The sequence below is a fragment of the Hylobates moloch genome, unplaced genomic scaffold (genome assembly GCF_009828535.3).
Source record: "Hylobates moloch isolate HMO894 unplaced genomic scaffold, HMol_V3 SCAFFOLD_7, whole genome shotgun sequence".
Classification (NCBI taxonomy): Eukaryota; Metazoa; Chordata; class Mammalia; order Primates; family Hylobatidae; genus Hylobates; species Hylobates moloch.
In genome coordinates, this window is record NW_026652282.1 from 12210431 (window position 1) to 12230606 (window position 20176).

Sequence of the window (20176 nt, forward strand, 5' to 3'; positions counted from 1 at the left end):
GCTGATTGGTGTGTTTACAAACCTTGAGCTAGATACAGAGCGCCGATCGGTGTATTTACAATCCCTGAGCTAGACATAAAGGTTCTCCATGTCTCCATCAGACTCAGGAGCCCAGCTGGCTTCACCCAGTGGATCCTGCACCGGGGCTGCAGGTGGAGCTGCCTGCCAGTCCTGCGCCATGTGCCCGCACTCCTCAGCCCCTGAGTGGTCGATGGGCCTGGGCGCCATGGAGCAGGGGGCAGTGCTCATTGGGGAGGTTCGGGCTGCACAGGAGCCCACGGAGCGGGGGAAGGCTCAGGCATGGCGGGCTGCAGTCCTGAGGCCTGCCCTGTGGGAAGGAAGCTAAGGCCTGGCGAGAAATGGAGCCCAGCGCCAGTGGGCTGGCACTGCTGGGGGACCCATTACACCCTCTGCAGCCGCTGGCCTGGGTGCTAAGCCCCTCATTGCCCAGGGCCCCGGCCGGCTGCTCTGAGTGCAGGGCCCGCCAAGCCCACGCCCATCCGGAACTCCAGCTGGCCCGCAAGCGCCACACGCAGCCCCGGTTCCCGCTCGCGCTTCTCCCTCCACACCTCCCTGCAAGCTGAGGGTGCCGTCTCCGGCCTTGGCCAGCCCAGAAAGGGGCTCCCACAGTGCAGCGGTGGGCTGAAGGGCTCTTCAAGTGCCGCCACAGTGGGAGCCCAGGCAGAGGAGGCGCCGAGAGCGAGCGAGGGCTGTGAGGACTGCCAGCACGCTGTCACCTCTCACTACCTTTTCTCCCTTCAGTAGTTTAAATTAAATTGCAATTGAGCCCTAAGTGACATAGCCATAACTTACCAATATACACATCTCCAGATATGGTGTAAATGAAGCTTGTCCACCCTGGAAAGGACCAGCAACATTAAAATGTTAGTGTCCATAATGCCAAAAGGAACAAAGACATATACGTATTACAAACACAAAGATAAATTTGGAGATGAAATCCTTTTTTTCCCTTTAGATAGACATTTTAAGATTTAAGTTCTGTGAACTGTTTAAAATATACACTGACACTCATTCTCTTTCTCACACACAAACACAGACATACCCCTAAACCTAAATGACTTGGTCCCAAACATTAAAGAAGCACCCAAAGTACAGTGTACAATTCACTTGGCTGTGTATCTATAGGCTACAAGCTGTATTATCAAAGAAACTATTCCTTCCAGTTGTAATGTTATGATAGTAACTGCAACACTCCAGTCTGGCTTTATCTTCCATTTGTTGTGCCTCCAGGATGTCTGAAGTGTGAAGCTGATGCTAGAAATATGCTTTTTTTTTGAGCTGGAGTGCAGTGGCGCCATCTCGGCTCACTGCAACCTCTGCCTCCAAGATTCAAGCGATTCTCCTGCCTCAGCCTCCCTAGTAGCTGGGTTTACAGGCACACGCCACCACATCTGGCTAATTTTTGTATTTATAAAATTATTTAGTAGAGATGGGATTTCACCATGTTGGCCAGGCTGGTCTCAAACTCCTGACCTCAGGTGACCCACCCGCCTTGACCTCCCAAAGTGCTGGGATTACAGGTGTGAGCCACTGTATCCGGCCTGCTTTTTTGCACTTAGTTGAATTCTAGTTCCAGTGCATTCTAGTTGCATTCTGGTTCCAGTGAACTCCTTCTTTTTTTCTATCCTAACATAGAATATGCATCAGTTCCAGGGATGCAGGAATACATAATCTTAGGGATATAAATGGGCTCCAGGATGGCCTGTGAACTCCCTGGAATTGTTCACACAATTTTTCGAGTGTGTACACTTTTCTGGGAAGAGAGTACATAGAATTCACCAGATTCCTACCATGATCCATGGGGCCAAGAAATCAAAATCACTCACAATAGGCTATTTGCACTCTCAGCACCAACACTTGATTTTCATGGATGTTTATATATGGTACCCATGGCTCAGAAGAGATGCTGTGTTTCCACTGAGAGATATGAACCTAGAAAAGGCACAGTCGAAATGGAATCATGATATCCTTCCATGTGCCTTCAGTGGAAAAGGAGATCTGGAAAGAGAATGCAGGGCACAGTTCAATGCTGGAAGGACAGAGCCCACACTGGAGTCTCTGTAGGAGTCAGCGTGATGACAGAGTAAACAAAGGCAAGTGCAGAAGAAGCAAGGAGGCCAAAATATGTTCCAAGGATATGACTGTCATGGCAGATGGCTTGAAACGCCCAACTGGATATAAAAGAAAAGCTATAACTGAGAAAACATAAATTAATTAAGTCTCACTAAGAAAATCTGAAGGATGGCAAAACAAACACACTTGAGCAAGTGCCAGAGAATATTTTCCCATCCTCCTATTTCACAGTTTTTCCTCTCTGAGATTTTACTAGAATGAGTTTAAGCTCTCTGAAAGTAATGTTACTTATTCATAGCTTACTCGTTTTTCTCCCATTTTTTTTTTTTTTTTTTGAGACGGAATCTCGCTCTGTCACCCAGGCCGGAGTGCAGTGGCGCAATCTCGGCTCACTGCAAGCTCCGCCTCCCGGGTTCACGCCATTCTCCTGCCTCAGCCTCCCGAGTAGCTGGGACTACAGGCACCCACCACCACGCCCGGCTAATTTTTATTTTTTTTATTTTTTAGTAGAGATGGGGTTTCACTGTGTTAGCCAGGATGGTCTCGATCTCCTGACCTCGTGATCCACCCGCCTCGGCCTCCCAAAGTACTGGGATTACAGGAGTTTTTCTCCCATCTTAACCCACTCATACTTAGTCTTCCGAGCTTGGTCTACCATCATTTACTGAACATCTACCATGGGCATGTACTTTAGAGGAAGATACAAAAATGAATAAGGCATAGCCGGAGTGTGCAAATTGTGCACCTTTGGGGTGGGGGGAGGTCCATGGTAGATGCTGAAAACACATACTAACAATTTACAGCCAGATCCCATGTCTTATCTGGATGGGCTGGCTCTGCTGGAGCACTTCTTTCTTTGTTTTCTAATGAATGCTGAGCTTTTCTACTTCTATTTAGCCTGACTTATAATCATACTCTACAACCAAACCCCTTTCATCTCTGCTTTTTCAAAAGTTTCGCCGCAGACAATTGTTTAAGTTTTTTTTTCAGAGCACCAATAGCTTCATTTTTTCTGATTATAAAAAACCACATTAATTTAAAAATATTTTAAGAATATGAAAGTGTGGGACATCTAAACTGAAAATCTTTCTGCAATCTTCATTCCTACCCTGACATAAATATTGTTAGCAATTTGGTATGTGTGCTTTCAGTTTTTTTTTTCTTTTATGCACTATAAGTTATTTCCTTAAAAATTAGAACTAACTCGGGTCAGGCGTGGTGGCTCACGCCTGTAATCCCAGTACTTTGGAGGGCCGAGGCGAGCAGATCATGAGGTCAAGAGTTCGAGACCAGCCTGGCCAACATAGTGAAACCCCATCTCTACTAAGAATACAAAAATTAGCCAGGTGTGGTGGTGCGTGCCTGTAATCCCAGCTACTCGGGAGGCTGAGGCAGGAAAATTGCTTGAACCTGGGAGGCAGAGGTTGCAGTGAGCCGAGATTGGGCCACTGCACTCCAGCCTGGGCAACAGAGCAAGACTCTGTCTCAGAAAAAACAAAACAAAACAAAACAAAAAAAACTAGAACTAACTCAATATTCTATTTTGGATACCTTTTCATGTCAAAACATAGAGAAGTAATTCATCCTTGGGAAAAACTGCATGCACTCCATTGTAAGGACATGTCGTAATTTATACAACGAATCCTCTATTCATGGTTTAAAGGTATTAAAAAATGGTTACCGCATTTGACAAAACCTCAAAACTCTGAATAGTTCAACCAGCCTTTTATTTGAGTTCATTTTGATTGTTCTAATCTCATTTCTCCTCCACCTGCTTTGCTTCCTGTTCACCCTCCAAGCAGAAATCTAGTCCACAAATAATTGCCTAGATCTGTTTTCTTTCCTTTTTTATCTTTTTACATGATCTGGAAGGACCAAACATTTGCTTAAAGGAATGGCCCAAGTCAATTTATTAAGTGCGTTCATATATTTTTACTCCTTGTAAAAGTCTTCTGTTAGGATATAGTGTCCATCTTTGCCAGTAATAACACAATTCATGTTGCTGATTGGAAAGCACAGAGTGTTAGAGGGCATGGAATTTCTTTTTAGCATGATGCTCATCTGCACTTGCTTCTATTAATTTGTTTAATTTCCACTAAACTTTGTTTCTTTTCTTTTTCTTTTTTTTTTTTTTTTTTGAGACAGAGCGAGACTCTGTCTCCCAGGCTGGAGTGCAGTGGCGCAATCTCGGCTCACTGCAAGCTCCGCCTCCCGGGTTCACGCCATTCTCTTGCCTCAGCCTCTCCGAGTAGCTGGGACTACAGGCGCCCGCCACCGCGCCCGGCTAATTTTTTGTATTTTTTAGTAGAGACGGGGTTTCACCGTGGTCTCGATCTCCTGACCTCGTGATCCGCCCGCCTCGGCCTCCCAAAGTGCTGGGATTACAAGCGTGAGCCACCGCGCCCGGCCTAAACTTTGTTTCTTAAGCTTGCTGCAAAAGAAAACAAATGCCAAATTTCATGAATGCTTACTATATGTTTAACAACAGCCACATTTTATGAGAATTCCTTCTCTGTTAAGAGCAGGATTGCATTAACGAAGAGATCTCTTGTGAGATTTTCAGGTCTTTCTCATCTTTCTTTCTTCCCCCACCTCTCCTCCCACTTTTATGTCCTGCACCAAGAATTGATGTCATCCCCCAATTTTTATTGCTTTGTCAGAGTTCACACCCTGCTACATTTTCCTTTCTCCTACAAATATGGTCTGCAAGCTACTGTCTCTTTGCAGCTGAAAAGCTCTTCCCTTCCCTTGGGCAGTGACGAATAAAATGAGTTGGGAGGGAGGTCACATTTTCTTTCTGGCCCCCTAGGACAGTTAAGTCAGCAAGGCATTTTAAGTCAGACCTCCTTTAGCCAAACATTAAAAACCAAAAACTTTTAAAAAATATGTAAATCATTTTCTGTGGCAGTTGCTCTCATTTCCTGGGAGGCTCCTAATTCTTGCAAACATCCCTAGTGAGAGCTTTCCTCAGCCTACATTGCTTGCCCTAACCCAGGTCATTTTCCTTCTGCCTCAGTCTTGGAGTTCATTATTCCAATGAACTTACAAGTATTCCTTACACTTGTATGTGCAGAAAAAATAGAAAAACATGGCCTGGTGACACACCAACACCATTAACAGAGATAAGGGCAACTAGGCTAAGGAGAGATTACAACCCTTCACAAACTCTGGATCACACTAATTGCCAGACCCCAAAGCAACCCTGGTCCCTAAGATCCTCCTCCCATACCTGCAACAGCCCCCCCACCGGAAGTCCCCACATCAGCTTTGGCAGGTAACTCCCTCATCTAGGACCTCAACCCTGGCCTCCTAGGACAAGAGGCAGACCTGCCTGGTTCTTCCCTCCCGCTCCTCCTTCCACCAAATTCTTTTTAATTTTTATTTTAAAATAATTTCAGACATACCAAAAAGTTGCAAAAATACTACAGAGAATTATTGTACACCATTCACCTAGATTCCCCCAAAGCTAACATGTTAACATATATGCTTTATCATTCTTCTTGCTAGAAATATATGTCATTATTTTTTTTCCTGAACTATTTGAGAGTGATTTGCAGACATTGTAGCCCCTTTACCTTGAAATAATTTTCAGTATGTATTTCCTAAAAACGAAGATATTTTCTTACAAAAGTATAGTGCACTTATGGAAATTATGAAATTAACATTGATACAATGCTACTATCTATGTACGGATATTCAAATTGTGTCAATCATCTGAGTAATGCCTTTTATGGAAAAGGAGAAATAAATTTCTAGGCCAGGATCCGACCTGCGATCACACGCTGCACTTAGTTGTCATGTCTAATCTTTCATTTGAAACAGTTCCTCAGTCTTTTTCTTTCATTGAAAGTACAGACCAGTTATTTTATAGAATGTCTCTCAGTTTGGGTTTATTTGATATTTCTTCGTTAGACTGAATTGTTTGCTAATCCCTGTCCCTCCCAGATTTAGAGAATTTTCATTTATTTTCAATACTTTAATTTTTAATTCAGAAGAGCACAAAGGATGAAATAATGAACATATATGTTTGCCATACTTATTTCATATCTATCTTTTCTTTAAGATAAAAACCATACAGGTGAAAAAAATGTCCCCTAACTGGTTGCTGCCAATCCATTTTCTACACTCATAAATTGCACCTTTTTAGAATCTCCACTTAAAATCCTTCAATGGCTCCCTATTCTCCCAGGACAAGCCCAAACTTCTGACAGACAGACTCTTCTCAATATGGTCCTACATTTCTCCAGTATCATGGCCTCTCTGCCTGCCCCGCCTCCATGTTTAATTCTATCCAAGCAACTCTCTCGGGGAGTGGGGAAACAAAGCGCAGCAGCAAACCTTAAAGGAGGCTTTGTGGAGAACCACGGAAAACAAACCAACGAAGCAACCGTGAAACAGCAACAAAAATGAGCACACACCATTACAGGCAGAAAGTTCCTGTTTCAACATCAGTGCATCGCCCTCAGGGAGATCTAGGACCAGACTCTTCATCTCTTCAAGCCTGTTTGCTGGTTTGTAAAATAAGGAATGAATACGTATAATGCGGAGTTGTTGTGATGAACACAGTCTAATGAGGAAACATCAAACGTACTGTTTATATTGTACGTCTGTATAAACATATATAAATGTCCATATACATCTGTATATACATATGTGAGTTATATGTTTTTGATCTGCTCTACACAATGCCAGGCACTTAGGAGGTGTTTAACAAATATCAGTTCATTTTCCTGCCCCTTTCTTCTCTTTCCACTTTCCTTCAAATTTGTGCATGTCGAGAGGTTACACAATTCTGATGAGGCCGTGACCCAGGCCAGAGAAGGGTCATTGCTATGGAGATGGCTCTTACAAATCAATATGAAAAAGACAACCCAGTCAAAGGAAAATGATGTTAAACTTCTTCCTGAATAATTTTATATTTTAGGCTCTGATTCACGTTAATCACTGTTCTGAAGACCTATAGATTTACATCCATAACTGTTATGTATATATTCTAAGTATGAAGGGAACTGTGATTGAATAGTCTAATGTACTGCTGGGAAGTAGAGAGCTCTGCAAAAAAATTACTCATGAATTAAATTGGCTTTTGCTTTCTATGGAAAAACTCAAAATGTAAAATTCTACATGAATCATTCGTGTTTGGGGCATTCTCCTTAAAAGTAGAGGAAGACTATGAAAAATCACGCAAGAACCCTGTGGAAAAAATCACTATGCATTTTTCGAGGTTTACTCAGGTCATTTTTAAAAGTCACAAATGAGAGAGAGAAAAAAAATCACTACTTGTTTTCGAGTCATTGACCATATGGAAAAATGTGTGGTACTTTCAACCAAGATCATAAGTGTGGAGGTCGACTCTAAGACGTCTGCCTGATCCTGCCTCCCGTATTGCCCTGTGTAATTCCCTCTCTCTGAGTATGGGCTGTGGCTAGAGTCTTGCTTCTAACCAGTAGAATATAGCAAAACTGATGCAATGTCACTTCTGAGATTAGGTTACATAAAGTCTCTGGCTTCCATCTTGCTCATCCTTGCGCCTTCTGATGAAGTCAGCGGCCATGTTGTCAGCTGCCCTATACAGAGCCCCATGTGGCCAAAAACAGAGAGCAGACTCTAGCCAGCAACCCTTGAGGAACTGAATGCTGCCAGCAACCACATGAGTGTGAGCTTGGAAGCATATCCTTCCCAGTCAAGCCTCGAGATGACCACAGTCCCAGATGACACTTTATTTATTTATGTTTTTTCTGAGACAGAGTCTAGCTCTGCCACCCAGGCTGGAGTGCAGTGGGTGATCTTGGCTCACTGCAGCCTCCACCTCCCAGGTTCAAGCAATTCTCATGCCTCAGCCAACCCCCACCCCCCTCCACCCCCAGTAGCTGGGACTATAGGCCCGCATGACCATGCCTGGCTAATTTTTGTATTTTTAGTAGAGATGAGGTTTTGCCATGTTGGCCAGACTGGTCTCAAACTTTTGGCCTTGAGTGATCTGCCCACCTCAGCCTACCAAAGTATTAAGATTACAGGTGTGAGCCGCAGCACCCAGTCCCCAGCTGACACTTTGATCGTGGCCTTGTAACAGTACACAGCTAAGTTGAGAGACATTGCAAGACAATACATGTTGTTCTAAGGCACGAAGTTTTGGGGGTAATTTGTTATGCAGCATATAGATAATTAATACAATAAGACTTATTTAAATGTATACTAATGTGACTTACCAAGTAGCTACTGTATGTATGGCATTAAAATCTACTTTTTAATCAAGGAAGATGTAGCTCCTTTCCTTTCTTTTCCCCGTAAACACAGAAGCAAAAATATATTGGTGTATCAGTTTCCTATTGCTGCTATAACAAATTACTCTAAAACTTAGTGCTTTAAAGTAACAAAAATTTTTATCTTACAGTTCTTGAGGTCAGAAGCCCCAGAGTGAGCCTCATAGGTCTAAAATCAAGCAGGACTGTATTCTTCCTGGAGGCCGTAGGGGGATATTTGTTTTCTTGCCTTTTTCAACTTCTAGAGGCTGCCACTAATCCTTGGCTTGTGGGCCCTTCCATTTTCAAAACCAGTAATCACATCACTCTGACCTCTGCTTCTATTGTCACATGTCCTTCTCTAACTCTGACTCCCTGTCTCCCTGTTTCTCTTATTTAGATTCTCATTATGACACGGAGTCCACCTGCATCATCCAGGCTAATCTCCCTATCTCAGCAGCATTAACTTAGTCACATCTGCAAAGTCGTTTTTGCCATGGGACATAACATATACACGGATTCTGGAAACTGGGATGTGGACATCTTTGGGGGGACATTATTTTGCCTACCACAGAGGGGTAGACTATATGGTTTCTAAAGAAATTTTGTTTATTGATCTACAGATACTGTAAAGGAAAAGTTATAAGGTGAGGAAAAGCAAAAAGGTTCATAAGATCAAGTTTTTCCCATAACAGCTCTCCATTTTTAACATTCCAGATCCTGTCTTTAAGTATCTAGAGGCAAAGGTGCTGTAAAAGAAAATGAGGAAAATAAACAGAGTGGCTGTTGAGGGCCAAACTGTGATACAGTCAGTCAGAAGACAAGGGGGACATGAGGACCAGAAGGCACATGTTTCTTGGAAAAGATTGATATTTTCCTAGAAATATAGATTTATGTCCTTCATAATTAATGGTAACAGTGTTATCTGTAAATCAGTTTACAGCAAAAGGAAAGTCAGATTGCCTTGAGCCTTGCAAGAGATGGTAAAAGTCACCATTAAAAAACTACTTACTCTTATTTTAGCCAAGATCTAATATGAAAAACGTGTGGCCAATGTGAAAGGAATCTGGTACTGTCAGAAACTCGACAAATTAGATTCTTTGTAAGTGATGCACCGTCCAGCTCAATTCCTGATATCAACTGCCTTCCAAATCATCACTGCATGAAACATCTGTTTTCTGCAAGATTAGCACAACCCAAGAGAAACGTGCCTAGCCTGAAGGAAATAAAGAGATGGTAAAAATCGATTCAAATAGTATTTATGGGAAGGAACTCAGATAAAACCTAGTCTGATTCATAAGAAACGTTTTCAGTCTCCCTTAACTGGATTTCCCTTGGGATATATGCATTTTCCCAGTATCAGGGATGGGGTGGTAGCAGTGTATGCTTCTATTGCTATCCAATTAGTCTGTTAGTGATGCAACCAAGTCAAGATTAAATTAGTTAGACTGCAAAGTTTATGCCAAAGCCAAACATAACCCAGACATCCATGTCAAATCCCTTTACCATGAGTAACAAAACAATCAAAATATTATAAACAAAACATGTCCAGGACCCAGCCAATGGCCTACACATTTCACGAAATATTTGATACAACAAAGCACTCAAATAAAAAGAATTTAGACAGTCCTTGGAGTTTATGATGGAATTTGACTTGGAAAGGTGGGAAAAAAAAAAAGACAAATGGTGACCTTGATTTGAATTACTTCATAATAAAATTTATACAGCATAATTTTACCATCCAGTATATCTGATGACAGGCAGCCAGGACTATCAAAGCTGCAAATAATGAGTGCTTTATAATACTTGAATTAATTGTTTGGCACTAAACAGAGAAGCCTCAAACGTTGTATTTGTCACCTAATGCAGTGGAAGCATGGATGAGTCTGTGTGTGTGTGTGTGTGTGTGTGTGTCAGAGAGAGAAATAGGGGAGGGAGGGAGGGAGAGAGAGAGATACAGACAGACAGACTGAGAAAGAGAGAACATAATAACTAAAAGTGATGTATTGGAAAAGAAAGGATCTTTTGCTTCATAGCTGGGTTCATAACACACTTGTTTAAAGTGGGTTTACAGACGCTCAATGCTAAATGTGCAATTCTAAGCTATTTCCTGTTGTATCGTTATAAAAATGTTTTTGAGGCCAGGTGTGGTAGTTCATGCCTGTGATCCCAGCACTTTGGGAGGCCGAGGCGGGTGGGTTACCTGAGGTCAGGAGTTTGAGACCAGCCTGGCCAACATGGTGAAACCCCATCTCTACTAAAAATACAAAAATTAGTTGGGCGTGGTGGCGGGTGCCTGTACTCCCAGCTACTCAGGAGGCTGAGGCAGGAGAATTGCTTGAACCCGGGAGGCAGAGGTTGCAGTGAGCCAAGATCGTGCCATTGCACTCCAGCCTGGGTGACAAGAGCAAAACTCCGTGTCAAAAAAAAAAAAGTGTTTGAGGCTGGGCGCAGTGGCTCACACCTGTAATCCCAACTTTGGGAGGCCGAGGTGGGCGGATCACCTGAGGTCAGGAGTTCAAGACCAGCCTGGGCAACATGGTCAAACCCCGTCGCTACTAAAAATGCAAAAATTAGCCAGGCATGGTGGCATGTGCCTGTAGTCTTAGGTATTTGAGAGGCTGAGGCAGGAGAATCACTTGAACCTGGGAGGCAGAGGTTGCAGTGAGCTGAGATCACACCACTGCACTTCAGTCTCGGCGACAGAGCAAGACTTCATCTCAAAACAACAACAACAACAACAACAACAACAACAACAACAACAAAACGTGCTTGAAAACAAATCTCAGGTTTAAAATTCATGATGACAAAATAAAATGCAAATACAGCTTTGTAAACTGACAGATATACATTCTCTCGGGAGGCAATATAAGGTGATGTCTGAGAGCAGAGCAAAAATGAACATGAACCATACACTTGCTGCTAGTGGGATCGTGGAGAAACTGGTATTCTATGTGCTGCTAATAGAAAGTGTGACTGCCTCTTTGGATTGCAACCTGACAACGTCTTTTAAAACTAAGCATGCATAGACCTGGTGACCATCCCTGGAAACCTGTCTCATCAAAATAAATTTCCACATGGGAAGGCAGATATACAAGGTATTCATTGCAGACCAGTTTGCTGTAGCCAAGCACTAGGGACAAAGTGAATTCCCATTGATAGAAAATAGCTAAATACATCAGAGTATGTATTTAGATGATGTAGAATATCACTGTTAAAAGGAGCCACCATTAATGATGAGTGCCTATTGTTTTAGCTACTTGGGAGGCTGGGGTGGGAAGATCTCTTGGGCACAGGAGTTCGAGGTTGCAGTGAGCTATAATTGTGCCACTTTACTCCAGCCTGGGTGACACAGAGAAACCCTGTCCCTTAAACAAAACAAAACAAAAGGAGCTATATAAGTAAATTGGGAAGGATTTCCATGGGCATTTTTCAGTCAAATAAACAGGATGTAAAAGAGTAGTTATGATTCCATTTTAGTAAAATGACAAAATAACCTGATATCTGCATATATTTGAATGCACATATATGTCAGTGGAGAAAAATACAGCAAGATATAATTCAAGGATATACCTGTAATCTATATAGTGAGGGTACTGGACATAGATAAGGGAGGACAAGGGATTGGAGGAAAGCAACTCAAAAGTAAAAGATAAAAGCACTGCACTAAAAGGTTAAAGCACACATACACTTATACTTATTGTTATAAAAATCACGGATAGCGAAGGCTTATGTTTAAGCAAATTAATCTAAAATTTTTCTGTACTTAAATAGCCAGAATGGAATCCAAAATTATTAGAAGGAAAGAAATAATCAAGATCAGAGTAGAAGTAAATGAAATTGAGACAAAAAAATACAGAAGATCAATGAATTGAAAAGTTGGTTTTTTGAAAAGATAAATAAAATTGACAAACCTTTAGCTGGACTAAGAATAAATGAGAGAAGACCCAAATAAATAAAATCAGAAATGAAAAAGAAGACACAATAACTGAGACCACAGAAACACAAAGAATCATTAGAGACTATTATGAACAACTATATGCCAAGAAATTGGAAAACCTAGAAAAAATTGATAAATTCCTGGATACATACAACCTACCAAGATTGAACCACGAAGAAATAGAAAATTTCAACAAAGCAATAACTAGTGATGAGATAGAAGCCATAATAAGTCTCCCATAAAAAAAAAAGCCCAAGATCTGATGGCCTCACTGCTGAATTCTACCAAACATTTAAAGACAAATTAATACCAATCCTACTGAAACTCTTCAAAGAGACTGAAGAGGAGGGAGTACTTCCAAATTTATCCTATGAGGCCAGCATTACCCTGATACCAAAACCAGACAAGAACGCAACAAAAAAAGAAAACCACAAGTCAATATTGCTGATGAACATAGATGCACAAACTCTCAACAAAATACTAGCAAACTGAATTCAACAGCACTTTAATGTGATTGTTCACCATGATCAAGTGTGATTCATCCCAAGGATGCAAGGATGTTTCAACATACACAAATCAATAAATGTGACACATCACATTAACAGAATCAAGAAGAAAAAAATCATTATTTCAACAGATGCTGAAAAAGCATTCAATAAAATTCGACATCTCTTTATGACAAAAACCTTTAACAAACTGGGTGTAGAATGAACGTACCTCAAAATAATAAAGGCCTTATTATGACAAACCCACAGCTATCACCATATTGAATGGGAAAAAAATTGAAAGAATTCAGTTGAAAAACTGAATTCTTCTGAGATCTGGAACAAGAAAAAGATGCCCATTTTAACCACTTTTATTCAACATAATACTGGAAGTCTTGGCCAGAGCAACTAGGCAAGAGAAAAAAAAATAAAGGGCATTCAAATAAGAAAGGAAGAAGTCAAACTAGTCTTGTTCACAGATTACTTCATCTTACACTAAGAAAAACTTAAAAGACTCCACCAAAAAAAAATCCATTAAAACTAATAAACAAATTTGGTAAAGTTGCAGGATACAAAATCAACAAACAAAAATTAGTAGCATTTATATACACCAAGAGTGAACAATCTGAAAAAAAAAATCAAGAAAGCAATCCTATTTACAATGATTGCAAAAAAAGATTATAAAATACCTGGGAATCAACTTAACCAAAGAAGTGAAAAATCTATACAAGGAAAACTGTAAAACACTGATGATAGAAATTGAAAAGGACACAAAAAAATTGAAAGGTATTCTGTGCTCATGGATTGGAAGAATTAATATCATTAAAATGACAATACTACCCAAAGCAATTTACAGATTCAATGCAATCCCTACCAAAATGCCAATCTCATTCACAGAAATGAATCCTAAAACTTATATGGAACCACAAAAGACCCCAAATAGCCAAAGCAATCCTGAGCAAAATGAACAAAGCTGGAGGCATCACACTGCCTGACTTCAAATTATACTACAGAGCTATAGTAATCAAATCAGCATGGTATTGGCATAAAAACAGACACATAGATCAATGGAACTCATTTTTGACAAAGGTGCTAAGAACATACACTGAGGAATAGACAGTCTTTTCAATAAATGGTGCTGGGAAAACTGGATATTCATATGCTGAAAAATGAAATTAGACCCCTATCTCTTGCCATAAACAAAAATCAAATCAAAATGAATTAAAGACTTAAATTTAAGACCTCAAAATATGAAACTACTACAAGTAAACATTGGTGAAAATCTCCAGGACATTGGACTGGACAAAGATATTTTGTGTAAGACCTCAAAAACACAAGCAACCAAAGCAAAAATAGACGAATGATATTATATCAAGCTCAAAAGCTTCTGCACAGCAAAGGAAACAATCAATAACATGAGGCTGGGTGTGGTGGCTCACGCCTGTAATCCCAGCACTTTGGGAGGCCGAGGCAGGCAGATCACTTGAGGCCAGGAGTTCAAGACCAGCCTGGCCAACATGGTTAAACCACACACCTCTACTAAAAATACAAAAATTAGCCAGGCGTGGTGGCACACACCTGTAATCCCAGGTACTTGGAAAGCCGAGGCAGGAGAATTGCTTGAGCCCAGGAGGCGGGGGTTGCAGTGAGCAGAGGTCACGCCACTGTACTCCAGCCTGGGTGACAGAGCAAGACTCTGCCTCAAAAAAAAAAAAAAAAAAGTGAAGAGACAACCCACAGAATGGGAGAAAATATCTGCAAACTACCTATCTGACAAGGGATGAATAACCAGAATATATAAGGAGCTCAACAATTCAATAGCAAAAAGAAATCCAATTTAAAAATGGGCAAAAGCTCGGAATAGACATTTCTCAAAAGAAGACATACAAATGGGCAATAGGTGTATGAACAAAATGCTCAACATTACTAATCATCAGAGAAATGCAAATCATTTCTCTCACCCCAGTTAAAATGGCTGTTGTCAAAAAGGGAATAACACATGCTGGTGAGGATGTGGAGAAAGGGGAACCCTTGTATACAGTCAGTCAGAATGTAAATTAGTACAACCATTATGGAAAGCAGTATGAAGGTTCCTCAAAAAACTAAAAATAGAACTACCATATAATCCAGCAATTCAACTACTGGGTACCTATTTAAAAGAAAAAAAATCAATATATCAAAGAAATATCTACACTCCCATGTTTATTGCAGCATTATTCACAATGTACAAAATGTAGAATCAACCTAAGTGCCCAGTAATAGATGAATGCATAAAGAAAATGTGATATAAATACACAATGAAATATTATTCAGCCATAAAAAGAATGAAATCCTGTCATCTGCAGCAACCTGGAGAGGACATTCAGTTAAATAAGCCAGGCACAGAAAGACAAATATTGCACGTTCTCACTCATATGGGAGTAAAAAAGTGGATCTCATAAAGATCTCATGAAGACTGATGGTTACTAGAATACATGAAGGGTAGGGGTCTGGGAGGGATAAAGAGAGATTGATTAATGAGTACAAATATACAATTTGATAGAAGAAATAAGATCTGGTGTTTGATGGATCAGTAGGATGACTATTGTTTACAACAATCTTTGTATATTTCCAAACAGCTAGAAAAGAATAATTCAAATGTTTCTAGCATAAAGAAAAGACAAATATTTAAGGTGATGAATATCCTAATTATACTGACTTGATCTTTACAAATTATATGCGTGTATTAAATTATCACATGTACCCTGAAAATATGTACATCTATTGTGTGTTAATAAAAAAATAAAATTATTTAAAAATAGACCGGACACAATGGCTCATGCCTGAAACCCCAGTGCTTTGGGAGGCCAAAGCAGGAGGATCAACTTAAGGCCAGGAATCTGAGACCAGCCTGGGCAACATGGTGAAACCTCCATCTCTACAAAAGAATTAAAAAATTAGCTGGGCGTAGTGGCACACATCTGTAGTCTCAGTTACTTGGGAGGCTGAGGCAAGAGGATCACTTAAGCCCAGGAGTTCAAGGCTGCAGTGAGCTATGATCATGTCACTGCACTTTAGCCTGGGTAACAGAGTGAGACCCCATGTCTACAGAAAAAAACAATTATAAAAATTAGCCAGAATTTAAAAAAAAAAAAAGAACAAAATAGGCCTTAAATACTTGGGAATTTTTAATTATTCTTTGGATTCAAATGTCAATCTAAAGGTAACCTTTACATAACAACACCTATATCAAGCAAAATCTGTATCTCAATCAAGTATGCACTTGTGTATAAGTAACACAGGTCCGAATTTGCCTTCAGGAACACTGTGAGTCAATAGGAGCTGGAAAGTCAGGAGACAGGGGTATTTTCCTTGCCCTACCTCATCCAGTAAGCGTTTGGGTGGCCTTGAGCAAGTGACCAATCTTTTAGGCCTTCCACACCTGTAAATTGAGGGGTATGGCCCACAAGGTCTGGCCCTAACATTCTGTGAGTTCTTCCTGATTTTCTTTTCTTTCTTTCTTTTTTTTTTTTTTGAAATGGAGTCTCGCTGTGTCTCCCAGGTTGGAGTGCAGTGGCGCAATCTCGGCTCACTGCAACCTCTGCCTCCCGGGTTCAAGCAGTTCTCCTGCCTCAGCCTCCCAAGTAGCTGGGACTACAGGTGTGCGCCACCACGCCCAGCTAGTTTTTGTATTTTTAGTAGAGACGGGGTTTCACCATGTTGGCCAGGATGGTCTTGATCTCCTGACCTCGTGATCTGCCCGTCTCGGCTTCCCAAAGTGGTGGGATTACTGGCGTGAGCCACCGTGCCCAGCCTCTTCCTGATTTTCTTAACTTGGAAGGTCCCAGCAGTATTTGTCAATTTAAACACAATTAAACATAAACAACAGTTCATGGAACTTTGTGCTGAGTTTCAGAAACAAGCACATTCCAGGGAAAACAGCCCCTTGTTGGTTGTTTTGTTTTGTTTTGTTTTGTTTTGTTTTGTTTTTCCTGACATGACTACTAAACCCCAGAACCCATCATACCTTTAGGGATAGGTTGGGAATGTTTTGCTCCTGGGTCCAATTTGAAGTCCAAATATAAGGTTGGTGTGCGAGTGTAAACCTTGGACTGAAAAGGAAAAGGAAACCATCAGTGTTTTTTTCTAAGAATAAGGTTCTTCTTTCCTTCAGCTGGCCCTTCTGTAATAGGCCTGGGCCTGGATCCATTATATTTATAGTTCCTCCATGGGAAGTGTTAACGCTGAGGTGGGCTGCTAAAAACAGCCCCTCTTAAAGGTCTTGGTCTGGAAGTTAGCCCTCCTAGCTTTACAATGTGGTTGACAAGCTAATTTCAGGATGACAGCTGTCTCCCTACAGCCAGTTCTCAAATATGGTCCAATAGTAACATTTTACTGGCCAATAGTTGCTCCAACTTTCCCACCTCCAGTCTTCCACTTGATATGGTAGGTTATCTCACAGCCAAATGTATGTTTCTTCCCCATGTCTCAAGAAAGCCATTTCCATTTTGAAATTTAAAAATGTGGCCTGCACATACTTTTTGGTTTTTCTTACTTGGCCCTCTGGCTAACAAAAATGGTCCGACACTGCTGGCTTGAAAAAGCCACAACCCCAAATGTAAGAAAGGCAAACTTTTGCAGGATTTTCCATTGTAAACAGTAACTTTTATTCCATCAAGAGTTAAGCAGAGTTTCTAATTTAATATAATACCATCCTGAATCATTGGCATAGACTAAAATTCAAGGGATTAGAACTGTTGCTACAAACCTGATGATGTCTCATTGTTTATCACAAAACTCCAGTGGTTCTAGTCTACTTTATAAACTTAGAATACATATGAAAATGAAAAAGCACATAACCTGAAGCTTGGCATGGATGTGTAGTAACTGGAATTTTCATACACTGCTGGTGGGACTCTAACTTGGTATAAACACTTTGGGAAGCTGCTTGGCCGTGTGTAGTACAGATGAATATATGCGTAATCTATGACCCAATATTCCAACTCATAGGTGTATACCTAACAGTCACCTAAATACAGGCACAAGTACCTTAATAGTGACAGAACTGATAATAGCCCCAAACTGGAAATAGTCCAAATGTCTTTAATAATAGAATGGATAAATGAAATGCAATATACAGTGGAATACTATACACCAAGGAGAATGAATGAACTCAACTACATGCAAAAACTCAGGTGAATTTCACAGGCATAATATTGAGCAAATGAAGACAGACACAGAAGATCATACACCATATGATTCCATTTCTACAAAGTTCAAAACAAGCCAAAATTAATTTATGGTGTCAGAAGTCAGAAAATTAGTTACCTTGGGAAGGTTAGTAACTAGAAAAGGATTTTAAAGCAGCTTCTGGGGGCTGCTAATGTTGTTTCTTAACCTGGCTGCTGCTTTTATGGGTGTGTTTACTTGGTAAACATTCTTTGAGCTGTATACTTGATCTGTGTACTTCTCTGTGTATACGTTATGTGTTAATTAAAAGATTAGATTCATTAAATACATGCATTTTTAGACAAAAAGAGAGAATCTGGAGCCCAGAATTATTTACTCTCCTTGATAAAGTCATAATTTTGTGGAGAATAATGATGTAAGCCCCATGAGGCCGTGAACATTTCTGCCTTTGTTCCCACTGAATTCTCAGGGCCAACCCACTATGTCTGTCAAATACTAGATGTTCAATAAATATTTATCAAATGATGTTTCATAATGGAAAACTCCATGTATAGTAATACAGTTATTGACAGTAGATATATGTATATATGAAGATATATATGAATATATATACTGACAGTACATATATACACACATGCACATATATATATATATATATATATACTGTCAATAACTGTATTACTATTCCATATACTGTCAATAACCGTATTACTATACATGGGATTTTACATACATATATACACACACAAGTGTGTGTGTGCATATGTGTGTGTATGTATACATATATATATATGGGGTATTCATCAACATCTTTACCTACATGTAGCAAAATGCTTCTCTTCAGGACAGGTGAATTTGATATGGTCAAAATATATGTCTGCACATTAAATTTTGAAATAAAGAATCGTGAATAATGTTGACTATCAAAAGATTTTTTTCCTTTCTTCTGAATGTCTCCTATTGAAGCTTTGGTGTTTAAAATGGTCTGGTAGAGTTTTGCATGGCTTAGAAGGTCAAGCTGCATTAATACAGCTTCAAAGACTAGAAAAGCAAATTCCCCCGTGCATACATAAATGAAACCAGAAAGACCTGTGACATCAAGTGCAACCTGAGGCCAAAGATTCACAATCAATCAGAAGAGCTTGAAACACACATAAAAGAAGGGCAGCACACAAGGGGCACAGGATCTGATTCTCTAGGATCATTAGGTGTATAAGGCACCATCTGGAAAGGGGCTGGTTTTGTCTGATGAGGACTTCTAAAATTACCTCTAAAAAGATCAAGGGTAAACTTCATATAATATCGAATGACTCCTCTGTTCAGGCAATATTTCGCTGTCCTTCAGATAAAGATCCCTGTTTGGTTTAAGCATCTTTTTCAACCTCTGCCTCAGTGGCAGATGCACTATCCCTTCCAACAGAGAAGAAATGCATCACAAAGAGGTTCTTGCTTTAATTTTTGCTAGCCTCTCCTAGAATGTGGCCATAAAAATAATCTTGAACTGGAAGTCAGGAGTCTTTCATGCTGTATTGCTTTTTCTTTTCTTTTTTCTTTCTTTACCTTTCTTTCTTTCCCTCTCTCTCTCTTTCTTTCTTTCTTTCTTTTTTAAATTTTCTCATAGAGATGGGATTTCGCCATGTTGCCCAGGCTGGTTTTGGACTCCTGGGCTCAAGCCATCTGCCCGCCTCGGCCTCCCAAAGTGCTGAGATTATAGGTGTGAGCCACCGTGCCCAGCCAGAGGTATTGCTTTTTCTGCTGAGCAATGTCTTCTGGGTTAATTCGCTCATCTGAAAATTTTGTGAGGGTACTTGCTGTTGTTTAAGTCTATTTCTGGTTCTGAAATTCTGATTCAGAAAAGTAATGTCTTCCTCCACACTCTAATTTTTAAAATTCCCTTCCAATTTCTCAGACTAGAGCTAAAGAGAAGTGAGAATGTGGCTGGGGTGAAGGAGGGCAACTAGAGCTGTGGAGAGTTGGTGGGAAAGCTCTGGTTAACTCGCTGTGTTCTTGCCCTCAACTTCAGTCATCAGTCTGCCCTCCTGGCTGGCTCTTTTTCCTTCTTCCTTCCTATCTCTTGCTTCTCAACCTAATCCATATTGTTCAAAAAATAGTAGCTACCTCTCTAAGATTGCAACTACACAGGCACAAGCACACATGCAGGTGTATTCACACTCACACAGAACGTTCTATATTCATTTATGTATTCATCTTAAAAATTTTAAACAGAAACCAATGAGAGACTTTAA

General features: G+C 40.4%; 1 protein-coding gene across 1 annotated transcript in view; it reads right to left on the bottom strand.

Annotated features, from left to right (window-relative positions):
- PIR (pirin) overlaps nt 1-20176 on the bottom strand; it is a 109252-nt gene that overhangs the window by 26714 nt on the left and 62362 nt on the right. Inside the window, exons 6-7 of the mRNA XM_058441832.1 lie at nt 16768-16852; nt 814-858 (exon numbers count right to left, since the gene is read on the bottom strand). Coding sequence (XP_058297815.1) covers nt 814-858; nt 16768-16852 — 130 coding nt within the window. The remainder of the gene's footprint in view (nt 1-813; nt 859-16767; nt 16853-20176) is intronic.